At 44.1% G+C, this 19,444-nt stretch overlaps 1 protein-coding gene across 2 annotated transcripts; it reads left to right on the forward strand.

Moving 5' to 3' along the window:
• Nucleotides 1–606: 606 nt before the first annotated feature.
• FRZB (frizzled-related protein) lies at nt 607–18,788 on the forward strand. Of its 2 annotated transcripts, none has more exons than XM_017829530.1 (6): nt 607–1,089; nt 9,529–9,576; nt 13,266–13,334; nt 15,216–15,420; nt 15,651–15,714; nt 17,710–18,788. In XM_017829530.1, the coding sequence occupies exons 1-6, from the start codon at nt 636–638 to the stop codon at nt 17,818–17,820; spliced, it is 951 nt and encodes a 316-aa protein (XP_017685019.1). In that variant the 5' UTR covers nt 607–635; the 3' UTR covers nt 17,821–18,788. The 2 variants fall into 2 exon arrangements, with proteins under 2 accessions (XP_017685019.1, XP_017685020.1); XM_017829531.1 differs by having other exon boundaries at nt 636–1,089; nt 13,269–13,334; nt 17,710–17,820.
• The last annotated feature ends 656 nt before the right edge of the window (nt 18,789–19,444 follow it).

Here is a 19,444-nt window from a genome sequence, read left to right on the forward strand (position 1 = left end):
AACATTCTATGATTATATCAAGGCTCTTTCTTTCAGATCAAGTCGGGACCCCCTTTGTTGTGCCACTGGTCTTCAAGCTTAAACTATATCTGGCCTTTCTTTTTTTTTTTAACCTTCTGAAAAGCAACCCCCCCCCCAGCTGCCCAGCCCAATCTCCCTCTTTTTTTAAGCCTCTCAACATTATTACAGGCTCTCCTCTAAAACTGGGCACCCATCACTATTTCTAGGTGACGTGCTCTTTGTGTGCACCTCCTGCTTAAGGGCCGCACCCGGCACAGTGTGTGCAAAAACCAGGTATTTAAAAAAAAAAAAACAAAACCGCGTGAACGAAGCTCCGAGCCCTTGGTCTGGAATCGCGTCCGCGTTCACAGCGAGGTTTCTACTTCGGGGAGAATTCAAGCGCTCGCCCTCCCGAGAGGACGGGGCGAACTTCTCTCGCGTTCTTCTCAGCCGGCAGAGCCGTCCCTCCCCTGCCCGGGGCTCTCCTTTGTTCGGGGCCGGGCTGCGGGGCGGAGAGGCGGGACCCCGTGCGCGCCCGGCGGGGGCAGCGCGGAGGGGCTGGGCCGGGGCGGGCGGAGCTGCCCCCGCGCTCGCTGTGCCCGCTCGGCCCCTCGGTCACCGTCGGGGCGGGCAGCATGTGGCGGAGGCTGCCGGTGTTGGCCCTGGCCGGGCTGCTGGTGCTGGGGCGGGCGCCGGCGGGGCGGGGGGCGGCCTGCGAGCCCGTGCGCATCCCGCTGTGTAAGCCGCTGCCCTGGAACATGACCAAGATGCCGAACCACCTGCACCACAGCACGCAGGCCAACGCCGTGCTGGCCATGGAGCAGTTCGAGGGGCTGCTGGGCACCAACTGCAGCCCCGACCTCCTCTTCTTCCTCTGCGCCATGTACGCGCCCATCTGCACCATCGACTTCCAGCACGAGCCCATCAAGCCCTGCAAGTCCGTCTGCGAGCGCGCCCGCGCCGGCTGCGAGCCCGTCCTGCTGCGCTACAGCCACACCTGGCCCGACAGCCTGGCCTGCGACGAGCTGCCGCTCTACGACCGCGGCGTCTGCATCTCCCCCGAGGCCATCGTCACCGCCGAGGGCGCGGGTGAGTGCGCGGGGACCGGCACCGGCACGGGGACAATGGGCGGCGGGCGGGGAGCGCAGCCCAGCCCCGCCAGCCCGGGAGCCCTGCCTCCCTTCCGCGCCGTCCGACTGCTCCCCGAGCCTCTTTGCTTGCCCTCCGCTCTTTTCCTCCCTTTTCTCTGCCTTTAGCAACTGCTGGAAAAGTTTTGCTGTTGGGCACAGGGGGTGTGTGACAAGTGACAGCCCTGCCGCCGCTCTGGGGATCGCGTAGGAGTGTGGGAACGACAGCCCTCGTTCCACAGAAATGGGAAACGTTTCCATACACCGCTTTGGTGTTCCATCGGCAGCGGTTGCTGGCTGAGAAGGCAGAGCCACCCGAGAGGTGCAGCCCCCAGCCTGCCGACTCCTCCAGCGCCTCTGTTTATCTCCAGCCACTCACTCCCCAAAGTGGGGTGCTCCCCTCCCACACAAGGCCACCACTCCACAGGTTTTGGGGAAAAGAGCTGTGTCCAGAGGAGCCCCAAGCAGAAGCTGGGGGGCCATGGTCTCCCCGGCCTCTTCCTATGCCAGTGGTGGCACACGCACACCTGAAGGGGAGAAAACAAGCTCGTCTCTGTGGCTGGCACTGAAGGTACAGGTTACAGGTTCCTCAGCAGGTTCCTGGGCTCTAAAGTTACAGCCTGGTGAGGAGCAAAGGTGCAGCCTTCCGCTCTGTTTTGTTCCCAGCATCCCTGAAGCGAGCCAAAGGCTGCCTCTGCCACTGGAGGCAGCTCCAGTGCAGTCCTGGTGGTACCTGACCACCGTGGCTTCTGAGGGGCTGTTGGAGCCCCTCGACTTTGTCACTGCATCCCGTTTCAGCAGCTGAGCTCTCTGGCCCCACAGGGTGGGTGGTGCTGAGTGTCCAGCTGCCGTCCAGTGGTACTGGGGAGGTGGGAGCATCTCTGCACGGTTGTGCGAGGACTGCTGACTGCTCAGGCCAACGTTGTGCTGCAAACCTGCTGTGGCTCAAGGACCCTGCTCCTGTCACAGCTGCCCTAGGGAGGGAGGAGTTGGCAGGGCACAGCTCCAGCATGGTGAGCCAAGCACCACAGAAATACTGAATCCAAGGAACTATTGAATAGGAAATTAAAGCAAGGCAGTGGGTGGTTATCACGAGTGAGCTTTGACCTTTAAGAAGTAACTGCAGTTCCTGTCTTACTTCAGGAAAGCGTTTGCTGCTGATGGAACAAGGTTACATTTCCTTTGCAGCAAAGTGTTGGTGGCTCTGCCAGAGCTCTCCATCAGAGGAGTGCAAGAGCAGTGCTGGGATGGGGTAGCAGCCAGGAGGGTCAGAGGCTGAGGCAGAGCAGCACCCATGCACCCCGAGGGCTCGTTGTGCTGCCTTCCCCCCCACACATAGCGGCTCCTTCCGTGCCTGCAGCTGTAGTGCCGGGTTGTAGGAGTTCACTGACGAGCAGTGGATCCCACCTCTCCATCCTCCCCCAGTAATGAATGGCCTGGGAATGAAAGGGGGGTTTTTCATGCTATGCTCAGCACAGTATTTGACTGTGCTTCTGTCCCATTACCAAATGCTTTATGTATTCCACTGCCAGTAATGCCAAACACTGTAATTCCTGTTTTCTTCTCCTAACAAAATATCGTGCTTCGGTTTCCTGACTGTGCTCCTCAGCTCAGCCTTCCCAGGTAAGCTGCTCACTCCATTGCTCCATTTATTTACAGGCCAGACAAACCCTGTTCCTTCTCTGACTCCATTTCTCTGGCCCTTTCCACCTCTTGAAATCTCCACTCAGTGGCCATACCCTGGTATCTCCAGTCATTACCACTATTTCTCTCTAACCCGTCTAATTGCTCCCCTCTTGCCTTTCCATCCTTTCTCCCCTTGCAGTCGTCCCCAGCCCACGAACCCAACCATCAGTTTTTGCCTTCAGCTTCTGCTTTTTGGGGGCCGGAGACCTGCTGGGGTGGTTTGGGAAAATACTGTTTTGAACACCAAGCACCTTTCTCTGTGGCATTGAGGTGCTTTCAAAACTGCCTTAAAAATGGCTCCAAAATGAGCAAGGCTTGGCAGGTCTGCAGCAATTTGAAAGCAATCACATTCAAATCTGGAGGGAGGAAGCTTGGCTAAAATTGCCCCCGAGTTACCTATTTCTGAGGACCTCAGCAGTACAATAACCTCTTTGAGGGATTCCAGGGCCAGATCCATGAAAACTCTCTTTCAGTGAATGAGAACCTGATGACATTCTCATTTCTGGGCTGAAAATTTTGAACTGATGCATTATATACCAGCCTGAAAGAATCCTTCTTGAGGGAATAAAACTGCTCCTTTAGAAAGCAGAGCGAAGGATTCCTGTTCTAGGAAGAGGTAAGGTGAACACTTCCAAATTCAATTCTCCAAATAAAGGATTGCAGCCAAGTAGAAGACATGAATAACCAACTGCCTGATGAGGAGCATGCAGAATACCTGCTCTTAGTTTATCTCCTAAGCATTCTAGCCCCTTCTGCTGTCTGCAAACTACATCTAATAGAGCAGGCAAAAATATAAATCCATTGTTTCATGGACTTCTTGTTGTAGAAGCCCGTGAAACAGCCATGAAGCCAATTTTTTATTCTTCAGAAGTGAAATCTTGGTTTTGCTTTTATTCTTTTGCTACCTGCGATGTAATAGGATTCTACTGTCTCCTTTCCTCTTGAGGTCTCTGCATTGTGGCTGGTGAGCATTGGTACATTTGTGTCATTTCTTCTGTAAGGCAGCAGCCTGAAGGAAGATGTGGTCAGGTGTTTGTTGTTGTCAGAGCAGGGGTAGGGTTCACAAGCCCAATTTGCATTCCTTTTTCCAATGTCAGACTGTGCTGTTTTGGGCTTGGTCAGAGGAATAGCTGTGCACACTCCCTGGGCTTGTGCTGGTCCCAAAACCCGAGTGGGAGTGCTGAATTGGAGGTCTGAGGTTCCTCAAGTTACAGAGATCACCTTCAAAGAATTATCACATGGGAAGCATATGTTTCTTGATTTTTCATTCTCTTTGGGAAACACTGGAGTTCCTTTACAGCCAGAAAGCAGAAGGATGCTGTGGGCATGGTGTAGTTGTTCTGGATGCAGATGTGATGCTGAATATTTTGGCTTTTTGTGGAGGAATCATCATCCAGGATGGAGGATGAAAAAGCCTCTGGACAATATATTAACATCCCTGATGTCAGATTAATGCATGCTAATGTCTGAAGTCTCCTATGGCCTTTATCCTACACCCCTGTCCTGCACTTTTGGGGGATGAAAACGGTTCTGCTTGCAGACATTGATACAAGCTGTCTTTCATCTGTGGGAGGTCCTGGTCACCTGCTCCATGCATTTCAGTCTCCACATGCATATGCTGACTCTTCCTCCCATCTATTAGATTATCTGCTTCCCTTATGCAGGGACCTGTCAGACTTCTGTGAAACAGCAGGAACTGCTGATAGACAAAAGCTGTCTCGTATCTTAAAATTTCAGAGGCAGGACCTGTCTTTAATTTTCAGGTAATAAATGACCAACCTGACCACGGTCATCACTGACGTTGGGGTGCTGACTCAGAAGAGCACTTTGGCGTGTGTGCTTGGCTGCTACTGCCTAGCAGAGTGTTTATGTCTCAAGTGATGTTTATTCCTGTTTTGAAGGGGGAACTGGCTGTAAAACCAGAGCAATGTGGTGGGTACTGTGCGAACTGAAGGACAGATCTGTCGGCCGGGTCCATCTCATCATATTTTATTTGTATAAGAAAATAGCTTGGGGGCATGTTGGCCCGTTGGTAAGACTTTGGAGAAAGGGAAGTGGCATCACAAGGCATCAACCACATGTAGTTGACACCCAAACCAGTTTGAGTGACTGTCATAAGATGTCTGAGGAGAATGCTGAATTCCTTAAAACTATCATCTCTTGAACATTAAAGAAAACTATAGATTGTTCAAGGGGTGTACACCTATTTTCTTAAATCTTATGTGAATCCCTGATTCCTCCATGTAGCCCAAGCCCTCCATGTCTTGCCAAATGAGTTCATAGTAACCCAGTGTGGGAATCTGGCATTGGAGGCTTAAAAGACAAGCAAAAGAGCCATTTCCCATTGCTTGTTTCTCCTATGTTATTGACTTCATTTCCAAAACAGCAGTTTCCAAGCTCCACATTGAGTTTGTTCTGACCCAGTCTTTGCACAGCTCTACCTAGAGCGGTTGATGTGCACAGCAGGGCTGGGGGAGCGTTTCGGACCTTGCTGAGGATGAACAGTCATGCCCAGGTTGTCGTTTTAAAGTTGAGATTTGTTTAGGCATTTGCTCAAAACTTGGGAGCAGCCTCATTTCTCACTTAAGGAAGAAAATCATTACAACCTTCAAGCCTGAAAGAGGATGGGAGACGTAAATAAGGGAACTTAAACCTTATTAACGATGATACCACCAATGACATTAGACTCTTGCCACGGTCTGCCTTTGTAGGCTGAGTCCCCTGGAATGATTTTGCATTGTCTAAAGCCATTGTCTAAGCACTGAGTCAAGACCTGGGCCTTTAAATGTCATCAAAACCTGGTGGGATTTGTTATGAGGAATGATTTATTATGTGGAGCAGTCTGCTCTGTGATTTGGAGCTTGAGTTCTCTGTATTAAATTTTAACTAGGTTTGGTTTTCATATCACTTTGCTTTACTGTGCATGCTTTTGCAACCAACTTAGCAAAGATCCCCTCTGTACTGAGAGCTGAAGCAGATGACAGGGTCTGAATTCATGCATTTTGGAAGGGTTTCTAAATGGGGCTCCATTAGTTAATGTCTCCATCTGAAGCAAGTGCCCAAGCAGCAACTCTGGCTGTGGTTTTGTTCTTTGGAGCAGGGGGCCTGGAGTGGCTTCAGTAATAGCTGGGCCATACTCTTTAATTGCAGTGACAATCAGAATCGTGTTACTTTTGGCCATTTCTCTGCTTTTTTTTTACTTTATTTAAACTGTGGTGTAAGTAAGATGTTCACTCAAAAGCAGGTATTACCAAGTTTGTTTCCCTTTCCGAAACCTCTCATCCAAATCTGTGGTCCGGGCATTGTTATTTTGTACACTTACTGTGCAAGTTACTTTTGTTTAGCTCTCCTTGTTAGTGTTTTGGTTTGGCTTTTTTATATAGCATCCCTCTGAAAATTGAGTAATTAAAATGGCTTATTGGAAAGATCAGTTTGGATTCTTTCCCCTGCTCTTAAACAAAATTCAATAGGAAACTTTTGGATTGGACCTCTGCATAATATTCCCTCTTTGGCAATCCTGCTAATCGTCGCTGACAGATACTCTTTTCAGAAAGATTGCTTTACATAGACGGAACTTGGCAGAGGGGTTGCCCCTGAAGAGAAGTGGAACAATAGGAAGTCAGTTGATTTAGGGTTTTTTAAATGGCTTTTTTTTTCCTTCCTCTGTTTGCATTACAGCTGAAGGTCTCAGCAGCGTGCATCTCTGGGTGGAGGGAGGTCTCTGCCTAGCAGGCTGCTGGGGTCAGGGGCTGGGATTTCGTGGTTGCTCACACCCACCTAAGATCTGGTGAGTGGCTGGTGACAGGGCTGGCCCAGACCCTCTTCCCATCACTTCCCTGGTAGGTGAGAGGGGACCAAACATTATGAGCTTGACTGGGGAAAGGATCAGGGAGATGGGAAGCCTTTCCTGAGACACATCATACAGTGGCAGAGGTCTCCAGTCCCCTCCACAAGCCCACGCTGCTCTCCATCACTAGAAACCACTTATCCCTAAATAAACAGGAGTGCCTCAGGGAAGATAAGCATCAAGACAAGGTCAATATTTGTCTGGCCCAAGCCCTCCCAAGTAAGGAAATGAACCGTGAAGTGAGGTATCAGTGCCTGTTTACCCCCTCTTTGCTCGCTGATGGACACTGTGCCCTGACCACAAGTACAGAGCACCACAGCCTTGGCACAGGCATGGAAATGGGAGCATCTTCTATCAACAGCTGCCCTGCACACAACATCCAAATTGCTGCTGCTCCACCCAGCTGCTTTGTAGGGTACCCACAACAACTGGCTTCAGTTAGGAGTGACCTGGCAGTGCAGAATTAGGAAATGGGGTGGGGCTGTGGTGTATTGTAATTTGGTTAAAAATAAGTGGTGTACCTAGGACTGGATGGGAACATCTGGTGTAAAGCAGTTTAGTTCCGTGCTTGTTTGCAGGACTGGGTTTGTATTGGGCATATTGAGTGTTTGCCAGCCCTCCTTGACTTGGTGTGAGTCGGAAGGACAGTTCCTCAGCCAGTACCCACGAGCATCACACCCCTTGTGGGCCAGGGAAAGCTGCAAACCCCTTACTGGGCTCTGGTTTACTTTCAGTTGTAATTTCAGTGTGAGTTGGACTTGGTTTGCTCAAGCACCATGAAGTCATGACTACTTGGATCAGCCCTTGATTTAGGAGGGGGGAGTATACTTCAGGGCTCCTTTTTCCTTCCATGGATGGAAGATGGTAAGCATTTCATCTGATACTTCTCTTGTCTTCTCTGTGATGGAGAGGCAGAGCCACTTCTCCATGGATGGTGGCTGGGAGGCTTTTCAGACTCCTGTCTGCAGCAGGAACAGATGGGAGGATTATCAGACCAGAGACCTGCCCGCTCTCTGTGCTTTTGCCACATCAGAAGGAACTGTAGATTTAAAGCTACAACTTGACTAAATGAACAAGACAACAGAGGATTGGCCCAGGAGATAAAGAAGAAATGTGGTCATCCTTTTGCTGGCTATTTACAAAAGGAAAGCCATTTTCATTTTAATTCCTCTTTCATCATGTTCTGGAATGCAGGAAAGCACTTGATACAACATAAAATGCATTCTTAACACTTGAGAGTAGCCCAGGCGAATAATCAAAATAAAATATGTAAGTAAGAATCAACTTGTATAATTTGTCTCGTTACAAGGCAACACAGAGAAGCCATGGAAATACCTGATAAGCAAAGACCAAATTGGCTCCATGCAAATGTTGGGTTTATTCTATAAACTAAGATCCTGTGGTAATTTGGAACTTTCTTTGGAAAGAAGAAAATGGATGTGATTTTTTATTAGCAACAGGATTTTGCATATAGAAGAGCATCTACTCAATCCTTCTGTGCTATTTTCTATACCCTTTGCTCTTTACGTTGGTTAGAATAACTATTCCTGAAGTCTTATTTTTTCGAAGTTAATTATTTTGTGAGGAAATCAGTTGGTCTTTGGTTTTACTCATGCCCCGACTGTGGTTTAGCCATATGCTCATTTATGTAAATCGAGTTTCATGTTTCTATAAATAGTATAAATATGCATTAAGGTGGAGATTTTTAAAATTTTTTAAGAAGGATGGCAAAATTGGGTTATTTAAGTAATATAATTTTTCCTGTAAACAGGCTTTTAAATAATGTATTTACAGAATTTGTGATTAAATAATGGTCCCAGCCCTTAACATTTAACCCACACATCTAAAGCCTTCACCTATACTGAATATCATCAGCAGTCTGGGCTGTCTTACAGCCAAATCCTTCCAGCTCAGGCTGCAAGAGAGGAGCTTTTGTTACGTGGTCATGTGTTCATTTGTCCTATATTGTAAAAGCAGTGGCATTGCATCCACGGTAATGTAAGATTATAAGAAAGTTGATGTTTGCAGGATACCAGCTTCCAGACTTGGAAAAACAGCATAAGTGATTGGGCATGCAAAATTAAAGGAAGGCCTTTTCTTTGAAAGCTTGTTTGTTTTTCCATTTCATGTGCCATTGTAAGAAAGTATCCTGCCTCTCTCCCAAATCTTGTTCTTCTTGCTTTTATTTTTAACTTGTTTTTAATTATTAAGTATATGTATAAACCCATTAAATTGTGTGATTTAATCCACAATAGGTTTGAAATTATGTGTTTTACTAATATGGGAGACATTCCACTTACAAATGTGTCTGAAAGCAGTTCTTTGGGCATAGTGCCTTTTTTTCCTTCTGTTCCTTATCTGTCCTTCAAAATAATCAGTGTGTTTTTAAACTGAGGGGGAAGGGGAAGGTTTCAAACATTTATTTTGGCATTTTCTTCAACGATATGATTGTGGTTGGTTGGTTTGATTTCCTCAGTGACCAAAAAAACAAACGAAAAGTAATTTCTCCTTCATCATTTAATTAAATGCAAACAGTACAGGTACTTTTCGTAGATGCTCGAAGTTTATGCCATAAATTTCAATCCTTGTCTAAAACCTGCCAGTATGTGCCTCAGTGGAAATGGAATGTTTAATCTGCTCTATCATTTAACATGATGTGCTGGATTCAGGTGAAATGCAGATAAAAAAAATCGTATCAACTTTACAAGACTGGCCTCTAGAACATTACAATCTGTTTATTAATGAAGTTATTAAGTTTTAATATGCTAAATACTAGAGGAAGAGAAAACATTGTAACATGTGTGTAATGAAATAATGCAATATTAAAAATAGTAATGTTTCTTTACATATTCTATGAATCCATGCCAGATTTCCCTATGGATTCCAATAACGGCAACTGCAGAGGCACCAGCATCGGTAAGTAAACTTTTAGAAAACTTTATCATAAGCTGGAGTCTTTCAAATACTTTCAATATTTTAATAAGTAAGAGGAGTACTGAGTGATGTTAAAATACTCTTTCTTGACTACGAACCCTGCAGATTGTGCTTTTGCATCCCACGGGCAGGTGGCATTTGGGGCTGGTCAGCCTCAAAATGTCTTTCAAATCAGGAGGGCTGTGCTGATTTTATTACAAGTTTTGTCTTGAACAGGGAGAATAATCATTAAATTGGTTTTTCCTTGGGCAAAACCAGTAAGATAACGGTTCATTCTGACTTTAAAGTTTGCAAATTAAATTCAGCACTCTTTGTAGATAATGGCAAAACTCCCGTTAGCCTGAGGAGGCTGAGTATGAGACCTTCTGGTTTTATTCCAGCAGGTCCCCTGTTGCTTTTTATTTCTGTTTGGTTTTTGCTGGAACTGAGTAAAACCCCCTGAGTGTTACCACCACTCATAGGCAATGCAAAGAAGCAAAGCCCAGGTTTGTATCTAATAATTATAAGAATGTGGGTTTGTTGCTCAAACAAGCCGATGACCGTAGGTTTCCTTGAATTTTATTACAGTTTTATCAGAAGTTTTCCTCTTAGGCCTTTGTCAAGAAGATGACACTTGGAAACCTAGAGTTGGCCATCGTGTCTTTCTTTCTCCAGAGGAGAAGGATGTTGATGAGCTGTAGTGTGGACTGATGTTCAGTTCATTAACATAAACACCTAAGTGTGGATGTGGAACAGGAAATTAGTTATCTACATAAACCTGGATAACTTCAGCATTAATCTGTGGCCAAAATGTAGAAAGGTATTAATAATGCCCAGTTTATAATACAGTTTTAAACTTGGATCTGTAGGTGATCATTAACAGTACATTTGCTTTCATAGTGAAAGCAGCTGTGTAGGTGCAAAATGTTCCTTAAGTAACACTGCATGTCCTTTAGAAACCCAGCTACAATTAGAAAAACTGATAAAAGCAGGTCCCTTAACAAGTTTGGTTTAAATTGCCTTGAGCCTGGGACCATGTCTGAAAGACTTGTTAAAGATATTTGTTACTAATGTTAGTATCTTCATAGTTTTAAGCTGGTTTCAGTTGTGTGGCACTGAGTAAGCGTGGATGTCATGCTCAACAGTGACTGCACAAACATTTCCTGCAGTGGAAATGTTTCAGTCATATTATTGCTGTTTGTGGTGCTTTTCGACTACTTAAAGCAAAACCAGACCCCAAAAAATCCCATCCAGAAATAGCGTGAAGATGCCCAGAAAAATTGCTGATGAAGAGGAAGGGGAATAATTTTTATCACTTCTTTTCACTGTACAGACACAATTTCTCGTTCAATGTGCTGCACCTCTTTGAACTGACAAACACAGTTTGACCACCTAAAGGGCTGTGCTTTGTAACAGCTTTATTTATATGTTCACTAAAGTAAATTTGTAATTTTGCCATTGTAAATAGAGATTTTTTTTGTTTGCTTTGCAAGTAGCAAACTGATGTGTTTTCAAAAAATCCCTTTCTCAGCTCTGTGGTTTCTGGAGCTTATTGCACGTGCTGCTGTGCATGGTGGCACCTTTTATCTCTGGCAAAACTCTCCCTCTGAACCCCCTTGAGTTTTTTGGGGGGAGCTTTTTTTACCTCTCTTGGCAGTAAACTACATTGTTGTCTGAAATATATGTTCTCTAATACTCACGTTTGGCTTCCTTGGAAAGTCACTGTACCAGGAATTGGGAGAGAGGAGTTGTTTCTGGCAGTACCACTGACTTTATAACTGACCTTAGCAAATTACTTTTGGGTTAGTTTCTGTATCTCTAAATAGTAATCAGGAATATTGCAGCATTTTGTAGAGTCCACTAGGGTGAGTAGGAGGTATTTTTCAGTAAGAACATGGGCAGGTCCATAATTTGTTTCTAGAATAAGACGAATAAAATATATTCTCAAATTAATGCAGTAATCCAATACTGAGGGAAATGTGAGGGTGTGTGTTCTTTTCTTGTAGTTTAGTCTGTTTTATTCTACTTGTGCCACAGAGCAAAATACTGTAGAGCAGGAGAGCATTAAAGTGTTGGACTTGAGTGCTGAGGTGCCTGTGTGTGCGTGGGCCACAGGAGCACATCTTTTATTTTGTGTTTCAGGGCAGCTTAAAAATGAACCATAATTTGGCCTACAGTATGCACGAGCTCTCAGAGGCAGAAAGGAAGCCAAAAATCACTTCCCTTCTCTGCCTTTGTTATTCTAACACAGTCTCATACAAAAACTTAAGTCTGTAGGACTCATGTATAGATTCCTGAGGATGTGTTGGGAATTTAAGGAAACAATATACTCTTCTCTTGAAATGTTTTCCTCTCTCCTGTGGGATTTTTTTTTTGGTATTTTCAACTACAAAAATTCTTTCAATAGTAAATAAATAATAATTTGAGAAGTCTGTAACCATACGATTCCACCTCTCTCCTTTTTTTTTTTTTTAATATGCAGGAATCTTATGTAGCAAATAAAAGTTCTTTTTCAGGTTCTCCATGTTGGATTTAACTGAATCACTAGCTTATATGCATTGATATTTGGAATGATGGCGCATAGAAATAAGCTGCATTAAGCCTACTTCCATTTAAATGCCAAATCAAATGTCAAAATAGATGACCACATGTGTGTAACACTGGGACCTGCTGTTTGAAATGACTCCACTGAACCCCACTTAAACACTAGCACGAAATAAGTCAATATTTGCCTTAGAGCAACCAGCCATGAAATATCGGTGGTGTTAATGAACGTGTGGGTCTGCAGCTTCAGCCTCAGCACTCCCTGGGCACCAATGAAAACGTTTTTGCCTCCCTTATAGTTCCCAGCTGTCTGGCAGCTGCACCGCTGGAAACGCTGCTCTGACAGTGCTCGTTTGTGTTGTCTTTTGAAGGCCATCCGTAGGGCCACGAGGGCTAAGAATTTCTCCATTTCAAGTAAACCTGGGGTTCTGGGTCACAATAAAATTGTGTACAGTTTACAAAATTCCTTATGGTGAGTTGGACAGGGCTCTGAGCAACCTGATCTAGTCGAAGGTGTCCTTGCTCACTGCAGGAGGAGTTGGCCTTTAAAGGTCCCTTCCAGCACAAACTATTCTATGATTCTCTGAATGCCTGCTAGCCAGAGCATCCCAGTTTGCCAAACCAACCTGAGATAGGTAGTCTTCAATCAAATACTAAATCATGCCCTGTCATTGTATTTTCTTGCTGTGTCTCTGTTACAACCTGTTACAACCTGTGTGAAAAAAGGTGCAGAAAGGAGGGCATTCCCTAAGTCTAGTACAGAAGAGAGAACAGGATTGCAAAGATATGGAATTGCAGCACCTGGGAGCACAGGAGAGACCTAGATAAAACCTTGAATTGGCTAAAAATGGGTGATTTTGTCACTTCAGCCTCTAAGTCCTTGTGTCTTTGTTGCTGTGGTGTTGTTTGGGCTTAGTTTTTTTAAAATTTCAGCATGTCAGGTTTTCTTCTAGAAACCTTTAAGGTTTCATGGACAGTTCTGCTTCTCCCAACAGAACAGACCAGGAATGCCCCTGTGGCTTTTAGCATTTCACTGTAATAAGCAAGTCGATTCAGTGAAATTTTTGTTAGGTGTGAGTTTGGGGTTTTGGGGAAGATTGTCACTGAACACATACTCTTTTCTTTCTAAACCAAGCCTTCTGTTTCAGTAGACCGCTGCAAGTGCAAGCCTGTAAAAGCTACCCAGAAGACCTACCTACGCAACAACTACAACTACGGTAAGAGCAGCTGCATGGCCAGCACCCAACTTTTTTAAGGCTCTGGCCAAGGGGAAAATTTTCATTAAAAAAAGCTTTAAGTTCCAAATTACTGACGGATAATCCAGCGCTACTTATTACAGGAGGAAGATGTGGCCTGCAACATTTCCAAATTAGAAGGATGGAGGGGATTAGCTTAATACGTTAGCACAAGAGGGTCTCTGTTGAGTTATCTCTGTGTCAGCGCAGATATTTGGGGTTCAGGCACTTTTTTAGTGTGAAAAGCGATGTGACAGAAGTGACATTATGGACTGCTGTGTCTGAACTGCCTCTGTGATTTCCAGCTCAGATGTACTCAGCTTTTGCACATGTCCGTATTATGTCTTCCCTTGTCCAGACTGTCCTAGTCTTCAGGCATATCACAGGTCCAGGCTGTTACTTTTCTTCACACAAAGTGTTTCAAACAAATTAAGCTGGTGAAGCCAGTGGATACATATCACAGGAACTGAACTATTGGGCCCTTTCTTTTTCTCATTAATCATGTGAAGAGCCTTAGGGTCAGTGAACTTAAAGGCTTTATTTAAATGGTATCAATTGCATAATATTTATTAAGATAATAAATTTATAAAACTACATCAGGCAAGCTTCTTTTAAAAATAGTTACTGTTAAAAGGTAAAAAATTATAACTGTATTCAAACATCGTTGTTATTTTTTAGGTGACTAGTTGGTTTTATGTTGTTCTGGTGGATTTGTTTGGAAAAAAATTGCAGAGTGATTATTCTCTGGAGGTACCCACACATGGCAGAGTCGCTAGCACGTGGCTGCCCATCTTCTCAAGCTTTTGAAATGGAAGAGGTTTCAAAATGCATTTGAAATTACTCCGAACTAAAGCAAGGGTTTGTTTTTGAAATCTTAAAAGAGTGGATCATTTGGGGTAAATTGTGCATATTAAATGTACAAGTCAGAGTTTTTTGGCAACTGTATTTAATGTGCCAGCAATACCTGCTGGTTGATGGTTGTTATGGGCAATACATGCGAAGAGAGGAGATGTGTAAATCCGTGGGTTTCTTTCTTCTACGTTACCTTTTTCACGTAGGTTAGAAGATGTTTGGAATCTGAGGAACCTGCCATTTGTAGAGGAAAATAGTGTTTGTGTACTGTAAATGGTGTGGCATTCTCTGGACCGTGACCTCTGGGGTGGCTTTGCACTTGCGTGTGGTATCAGTTCACTGGTCACCGTGAGAGAAATGAACAGCTTTGCCTTTGAAAAGCAACCTTTCATCCTGTACAGCTTAAAAAGAAAGGGTGAAGGAGGAAACAATTAGTCAGGTCATCAGGTCAAGATCAGGAGCGTTTGGAGTTCATAAAGAGCAGAGCAGATTGGTGCTGGGTCACTAAAGAGAGAATAAAAAAGATAAGGGCCTGTCATCCAGTCAGAGTAGTGATATGAGAAGTTCTAATGCACATTCACCTTTTGTAAAAGGTTCAGAGTGACAGATTGTGTTTGGTCATCTGTACTACAGTTAGTCAAAGAGGGATCAGTTACAGCTCAAGGGAGAAGGAGAGCGTGCAAAGAATGGATTAAGTATATTTTTCGTGGCAAGGGAGAAGAAGAAAGGATGCTAAAGTCAAAGCCCAGCTTAAACAGGACATAAGTCCAACTGGTACATAATTCCTGTTCATGACCATACCATTAAGAGATACACTGAGCTCCCGGACCCCCTCTGGTGGAGAGTGAAGTAATGAAGGGAAGAGATGGGGGCAGGGACACTGCTGGAGTTCAGCTAAGCTTCTGATAATGGACCATGCTAAAGACTAATGCCAGAGGTCACCAGGAACAGTTTGGGAGTGACCTGTATTTTCTGCTGCTCCTAACGGCACACTTTGTGACTTTTTCCCAGTCATTCGGGCTAAAGTGAAGGAGGTGAAGACTAAATGTCATGACGTCACTGTGGTGGCGGAAGTAAAGGAGATCCTGAAATCTTCCCTGGTGAACATCCCAAAGGACACTGTAAACCTTCACACGAACTCTGGGTGCCTGTGCCCATCGCTCAGTGCCAACGAAGAGTACATCATTATGGGCTACGAGGACGAGGAGCGTTCCAGGTAACTCTTCTGCACTGGCCTTGGAGCGTGTTGGTTGTTATTTGTTCCCCTGTTGTAAAGCTGAACTTCGGAGCCACAAGGAAAGAAAAACTTGTAGTGACTGCCTGAACATCTACTTCATGGTGTTTGGGGGGGGGAGCAAGGCTCTCTGCGGGCACAGAGCTCTTAGTCTTGCTTGTGTCGGGTTGTACAGCCCGTTGGTGGAGTAACTGGTTGTCTCTGTTGTGTAGGTTACTCTTAGTGGAAGGCTCCATAGCTGAGAAGTGGAAGGATCGTCTCGGTAAAAAAGTGAAGGTAAGAAAACACCTCACCAAAAGTCAGAATGTCACAGGTGCCATGAAACATCTACCTAATCTTTTCAAAATTAAGGAAGAAAATACAGGTGCTGCCTCCGGTTAATTAATGCCATGTGTCAAAGACCAACTTGCTGTGTTATTTGCTGTATTACGTAGAAATGCATGATGAATAAACTAAAGGGATACATTGAATTACCCCAGAGCCCCCTAGTTCAGCAGCAATCAAAACCTCTGTCTCAAAAAAGCGAACAGTAGGAGTGTTTTAACTCCACAGGCAAGCTGTGTGTTCCACAGCACATGCCTGCTTAATTGGGGTGATACTAGTTAAAGAAAAAATGAGAGGGCTTTACAAATGTTTTCCAGACTAAGGCAGGATTATACTTTCCAGATTTAATGTTCTTTAGATACAGTTCCCTTACCAAATTGTGTGGATTAGCAATTAATTTAAGTTCACCTTCCTGGCTTAGCTGAGGGAGGTAGATGACAGGGAAGTCATGGAAGCAATGAGCTCAAGTGCAAGTGAAGTGTCGTCAAATCCTAGAGTGGGTTGGGTTGGAAGGGGCCCTAAAGATTATCTTGTTTCCTTGCCCTGTCATGGACAGGGGCACCTTCCACTAGCCCAGGTTGCGCAGAGCTCCATCCAACCTGGCCTGGAACGCTTCCAGGGATGGGACAGCCACAGTGTCTCTGGGCAACCTGTGCCAGGGCCTCACCACCCTCACAGGGAAGAATTTCTTCCTCATACCTAATCCAAACCTGTTCTCCATGAGTGTGAAGCCATTCCCTCTTGTCCTGTCACTACAAACTCTTGTCAAAAGTCACTTTCCAGTTCTCTTGTAGCCCCTTTAGGTACTGGAAGGTGCTCTGAGGTGTCCATGGAGCCTTCTCCAGGCTGAAGAACCCTAATTCGATATGCAAATACATTCTGTTGTTTTCTAATTTACACGTTTTCTAATGACTTCCAAGTTCTGGAAGGGTTGCTGTTTATGTTTTGATGAGCTGCAAAGTATCAGTGATTTTGATGTCATAGGAATGTCACTTTACAGAGAATTTTCTTATTTTGCTGCAATTTCTCAGCCATTGATTTGCCATAATGGTTGTCTGTGCAAACCAGTCTTCTCTTCCACTCAGCACTTTCTTCAACAGTGTAATGGTCACTGACAGGAAAATACTGTTGTGATTATAAAGCCAAGATTTTCTGTGCCATTTGTCGCATTCATGGAGATTACAGGAGGGAAAAGATATGAGGGTCTAATTCCAAGTTGTTGTTTGATTTGGCAGAACCCTATGAAATCCAGTGCCACAGAGAAAATACCTTGTTACCACTGTGACCTGACTTATCCTCAGTTCCAGTTCTTGGGTGGGAGCATCATTTGTTTGGAATAATTTTTTGGGAACTCACTTATTTTCTCACTTGTTTCCTTGTTGTTTGTGACCTGCTGCCTCTGCTCTCGTGCCCAGCCTGGGGCTGCTAAGGACCCTGCCACATCTCCACTCATTTCTCATTATCATCTCCTTTTCCAAGACTATCACCAGTTGCACCAACTATATTTATTATGCCTTTTTACTTTTTTTTTTTTTTACTGTGGTTGCTATTACCTGCAAAAGTAAAAATAAATAATAATTTTTAATAATTAACAAAAATCACTTGATTGCTTTGTCATCCTGCTTGCTTCCTCCGAAGACTGTGCACCAGTAGCTTTATTTAAATTTTATTATTTCAAAGGTAAGTCCCCTTTGTGCTGAAGCCATTATGCCTTGTATAACCCCTTCATTCACAGAGGCTACAAGAAAGCCAGGAAATGGTTTCCCTGTTTGAAGTGACTTTTCCCAATAACCTCACATTCCACCCCTGAGCCCAACGCAGGGCGATGTGATGGAAACAGCAGCAGCTTTTCTCCTTCTGCTGCTGTGTGTGAGCACGTGTTTCTTTTACATATGACCTATTTCTTCTGTAATCTCTCTTGTAATGTCTTTGCTGTTTAACCTGCAGCGCTGGGATCAGAAACTCCGCCACCTTGGGAAGGGGAAAGCAGAGCCCGGACACAGCGACTCTGCTCCAAAGCCCGGCAAAGCCAGCAGTGCCCGGCAAACACGCAGTTAGATGTGGGATGCTACGCGGTGACACGCAGGGGACTATCTTCCAAGACTTCACTGTTGGAGCAGCAAAGGAGAAATTGCACTATTGCACGTTATATTCTATTGTTTACTACAAAATAATGTTTTAGCTTATATTAGTTTTTATTCTCCCTCTTGTTTTCTGCCTTTTTTTTTTTTTTGGATATGTGAAAGCTCTGGAAATATTTTTTTTTCTGTTACTAAGGACTGTAGAAAACTGCCCTTATGAGATGGAGAAACACAAGGACATGTTACATTTACCTTTTTATCTCCTAAATCCTTCTTAGGGAGAAAATTCTGATGCAAGGAATGAGATCTTGCAAAGGCCATCGCTCAAGTCGTGACTCACACTGGCTTCCCCCATTCACTCTTTCTTGATCACTGTTTGCCGAAACTTACTGTGTTGGGGGTAGGTTGTTATCTGGTTTTAAGGGCATAATTTTTTATTCTGAAACATAATTCTGAAATATATAAACAAACTGTGTTAAGAGAACTGTTTGGATCAGTACAACTTTGTTAAGTTTTCTTATAAATAAACCACTGTGTAAGCCAAAGTCTAACTTAAAATATTTCCTGCAACAAACACGGTGTGCATGTACACTGGGGACCTGGGGTTTCCAGTGCTCTGGACCTTGCAGGAAAGCTGGTCTAGTTCTGTAACTATAATTTATAATATGCTTCTTCTCTTATAATGGCAGTTTTTTCCCCCTTCTGTTTTCTCAGCTGTAGGAGTAGACAGAGTTACCAGGCCTGGTTCTCAGCACAGGTCTGCACTTTATCAGTTTGATTTTGTGGTGTTATTCTTAAATCCGTGCCTACATAAACAAGTGTTCAATACTCAGTAACATATGTCCTATAAAAGAATTGTAGTTGCCAACACAGATCTTACCTGACTTTGGAACCAACATCATAATTTTTGTATTGCCCTTGAAAATATAAAAAGCAAAAAAAAAATCTTTTTTGTGCTTTAATAGAATTCTTTGCAGATAGTGCCAACATGTTTGAAATTATCTTCTGTTTTCCTGTTCTCCCATGATCAAAAGAAACTAAAATGGGGTAAATCAAAGAACAGTCTTCTTTGCTGTAGTCTGCAGAGGGGAGCTGAAAGTGCAAATGGCTGTTGTTTTCTAGCTGTCAGTATTGTCTTTAGTGGATTAGGGCTGCCTTTCAGTAAGAAAATAGTGTTGAAAATAGGTGATTTGAAATATGATGATGATAAGTAAGCACAGAAATATTGGGGAATATTTATAATAATGCTGGTTTAAGATTTCACTTAATGATCAGAGGTCTCGGGACAAGTTTTCCATCGGACTGGATACCAAGCAAGTTGCAACATAGAACAGTTTACTGCAACACTCAGGCTTTTATTTTTAATTAAAAATAAAGGAGTAATTTAGGGGAAAGATTGGCTCTGTAAACTGGAAGCAGGATATTAATCCTAGGTTGGAAAAGACCTCCGAGATCATCAAATCCAACCTTCGACTGATCTTTATCTTGTCAACTAGACTAGAGCACTAAGTATCATGTCCAGTCTTTTCTTGAACACCTCCAGGGATGGTGATTCCAACAAGCATTTCTCCTGAGCTGGCAAATAACTGAACAGCTTGTGA

Source organism: Lepidothrix coronata, unplaced genomic scaffold (assembly GCF_001604755.1).
Source record: "Lepidothrix coronata isolate B3197 unplaced genomic scaffold, Lepidothrix_coronata-1.0 Scaffold165, whole genome shotgun sequence".
In the NCBI taxonomy this organism is placed as follows: domain Eukaryota; kingdom Metazoa; phylum Chordata; class Aves; order Passeriformes; family Pipridae; genus Lepidothrix; species Lepidothrix coronata.

Coding starts and splice junctions, on each gene's coding strand:
- FRZB (XM_017829530.1), top strand. CDS start 636: ATGTGGCGGAGGCTGCCGGTGTTGGCCCTGGCCGGGCTGCTGGTGCTG. Junction 9,577..13,265: donor CTGCAGAGGCACCAGCATCG/GTAAGTAAACTT, acceptor CTTCTGTTTCAG/TAGACCGCTGCAAGTGCAAG. Junction 13,335..15,215: donor ACGCAACAACTACAACTACG/GTAAGAGCAGCT, acceptor ACTTTTTCCCAG/TCATTCGGGCTAAAGTGAAG.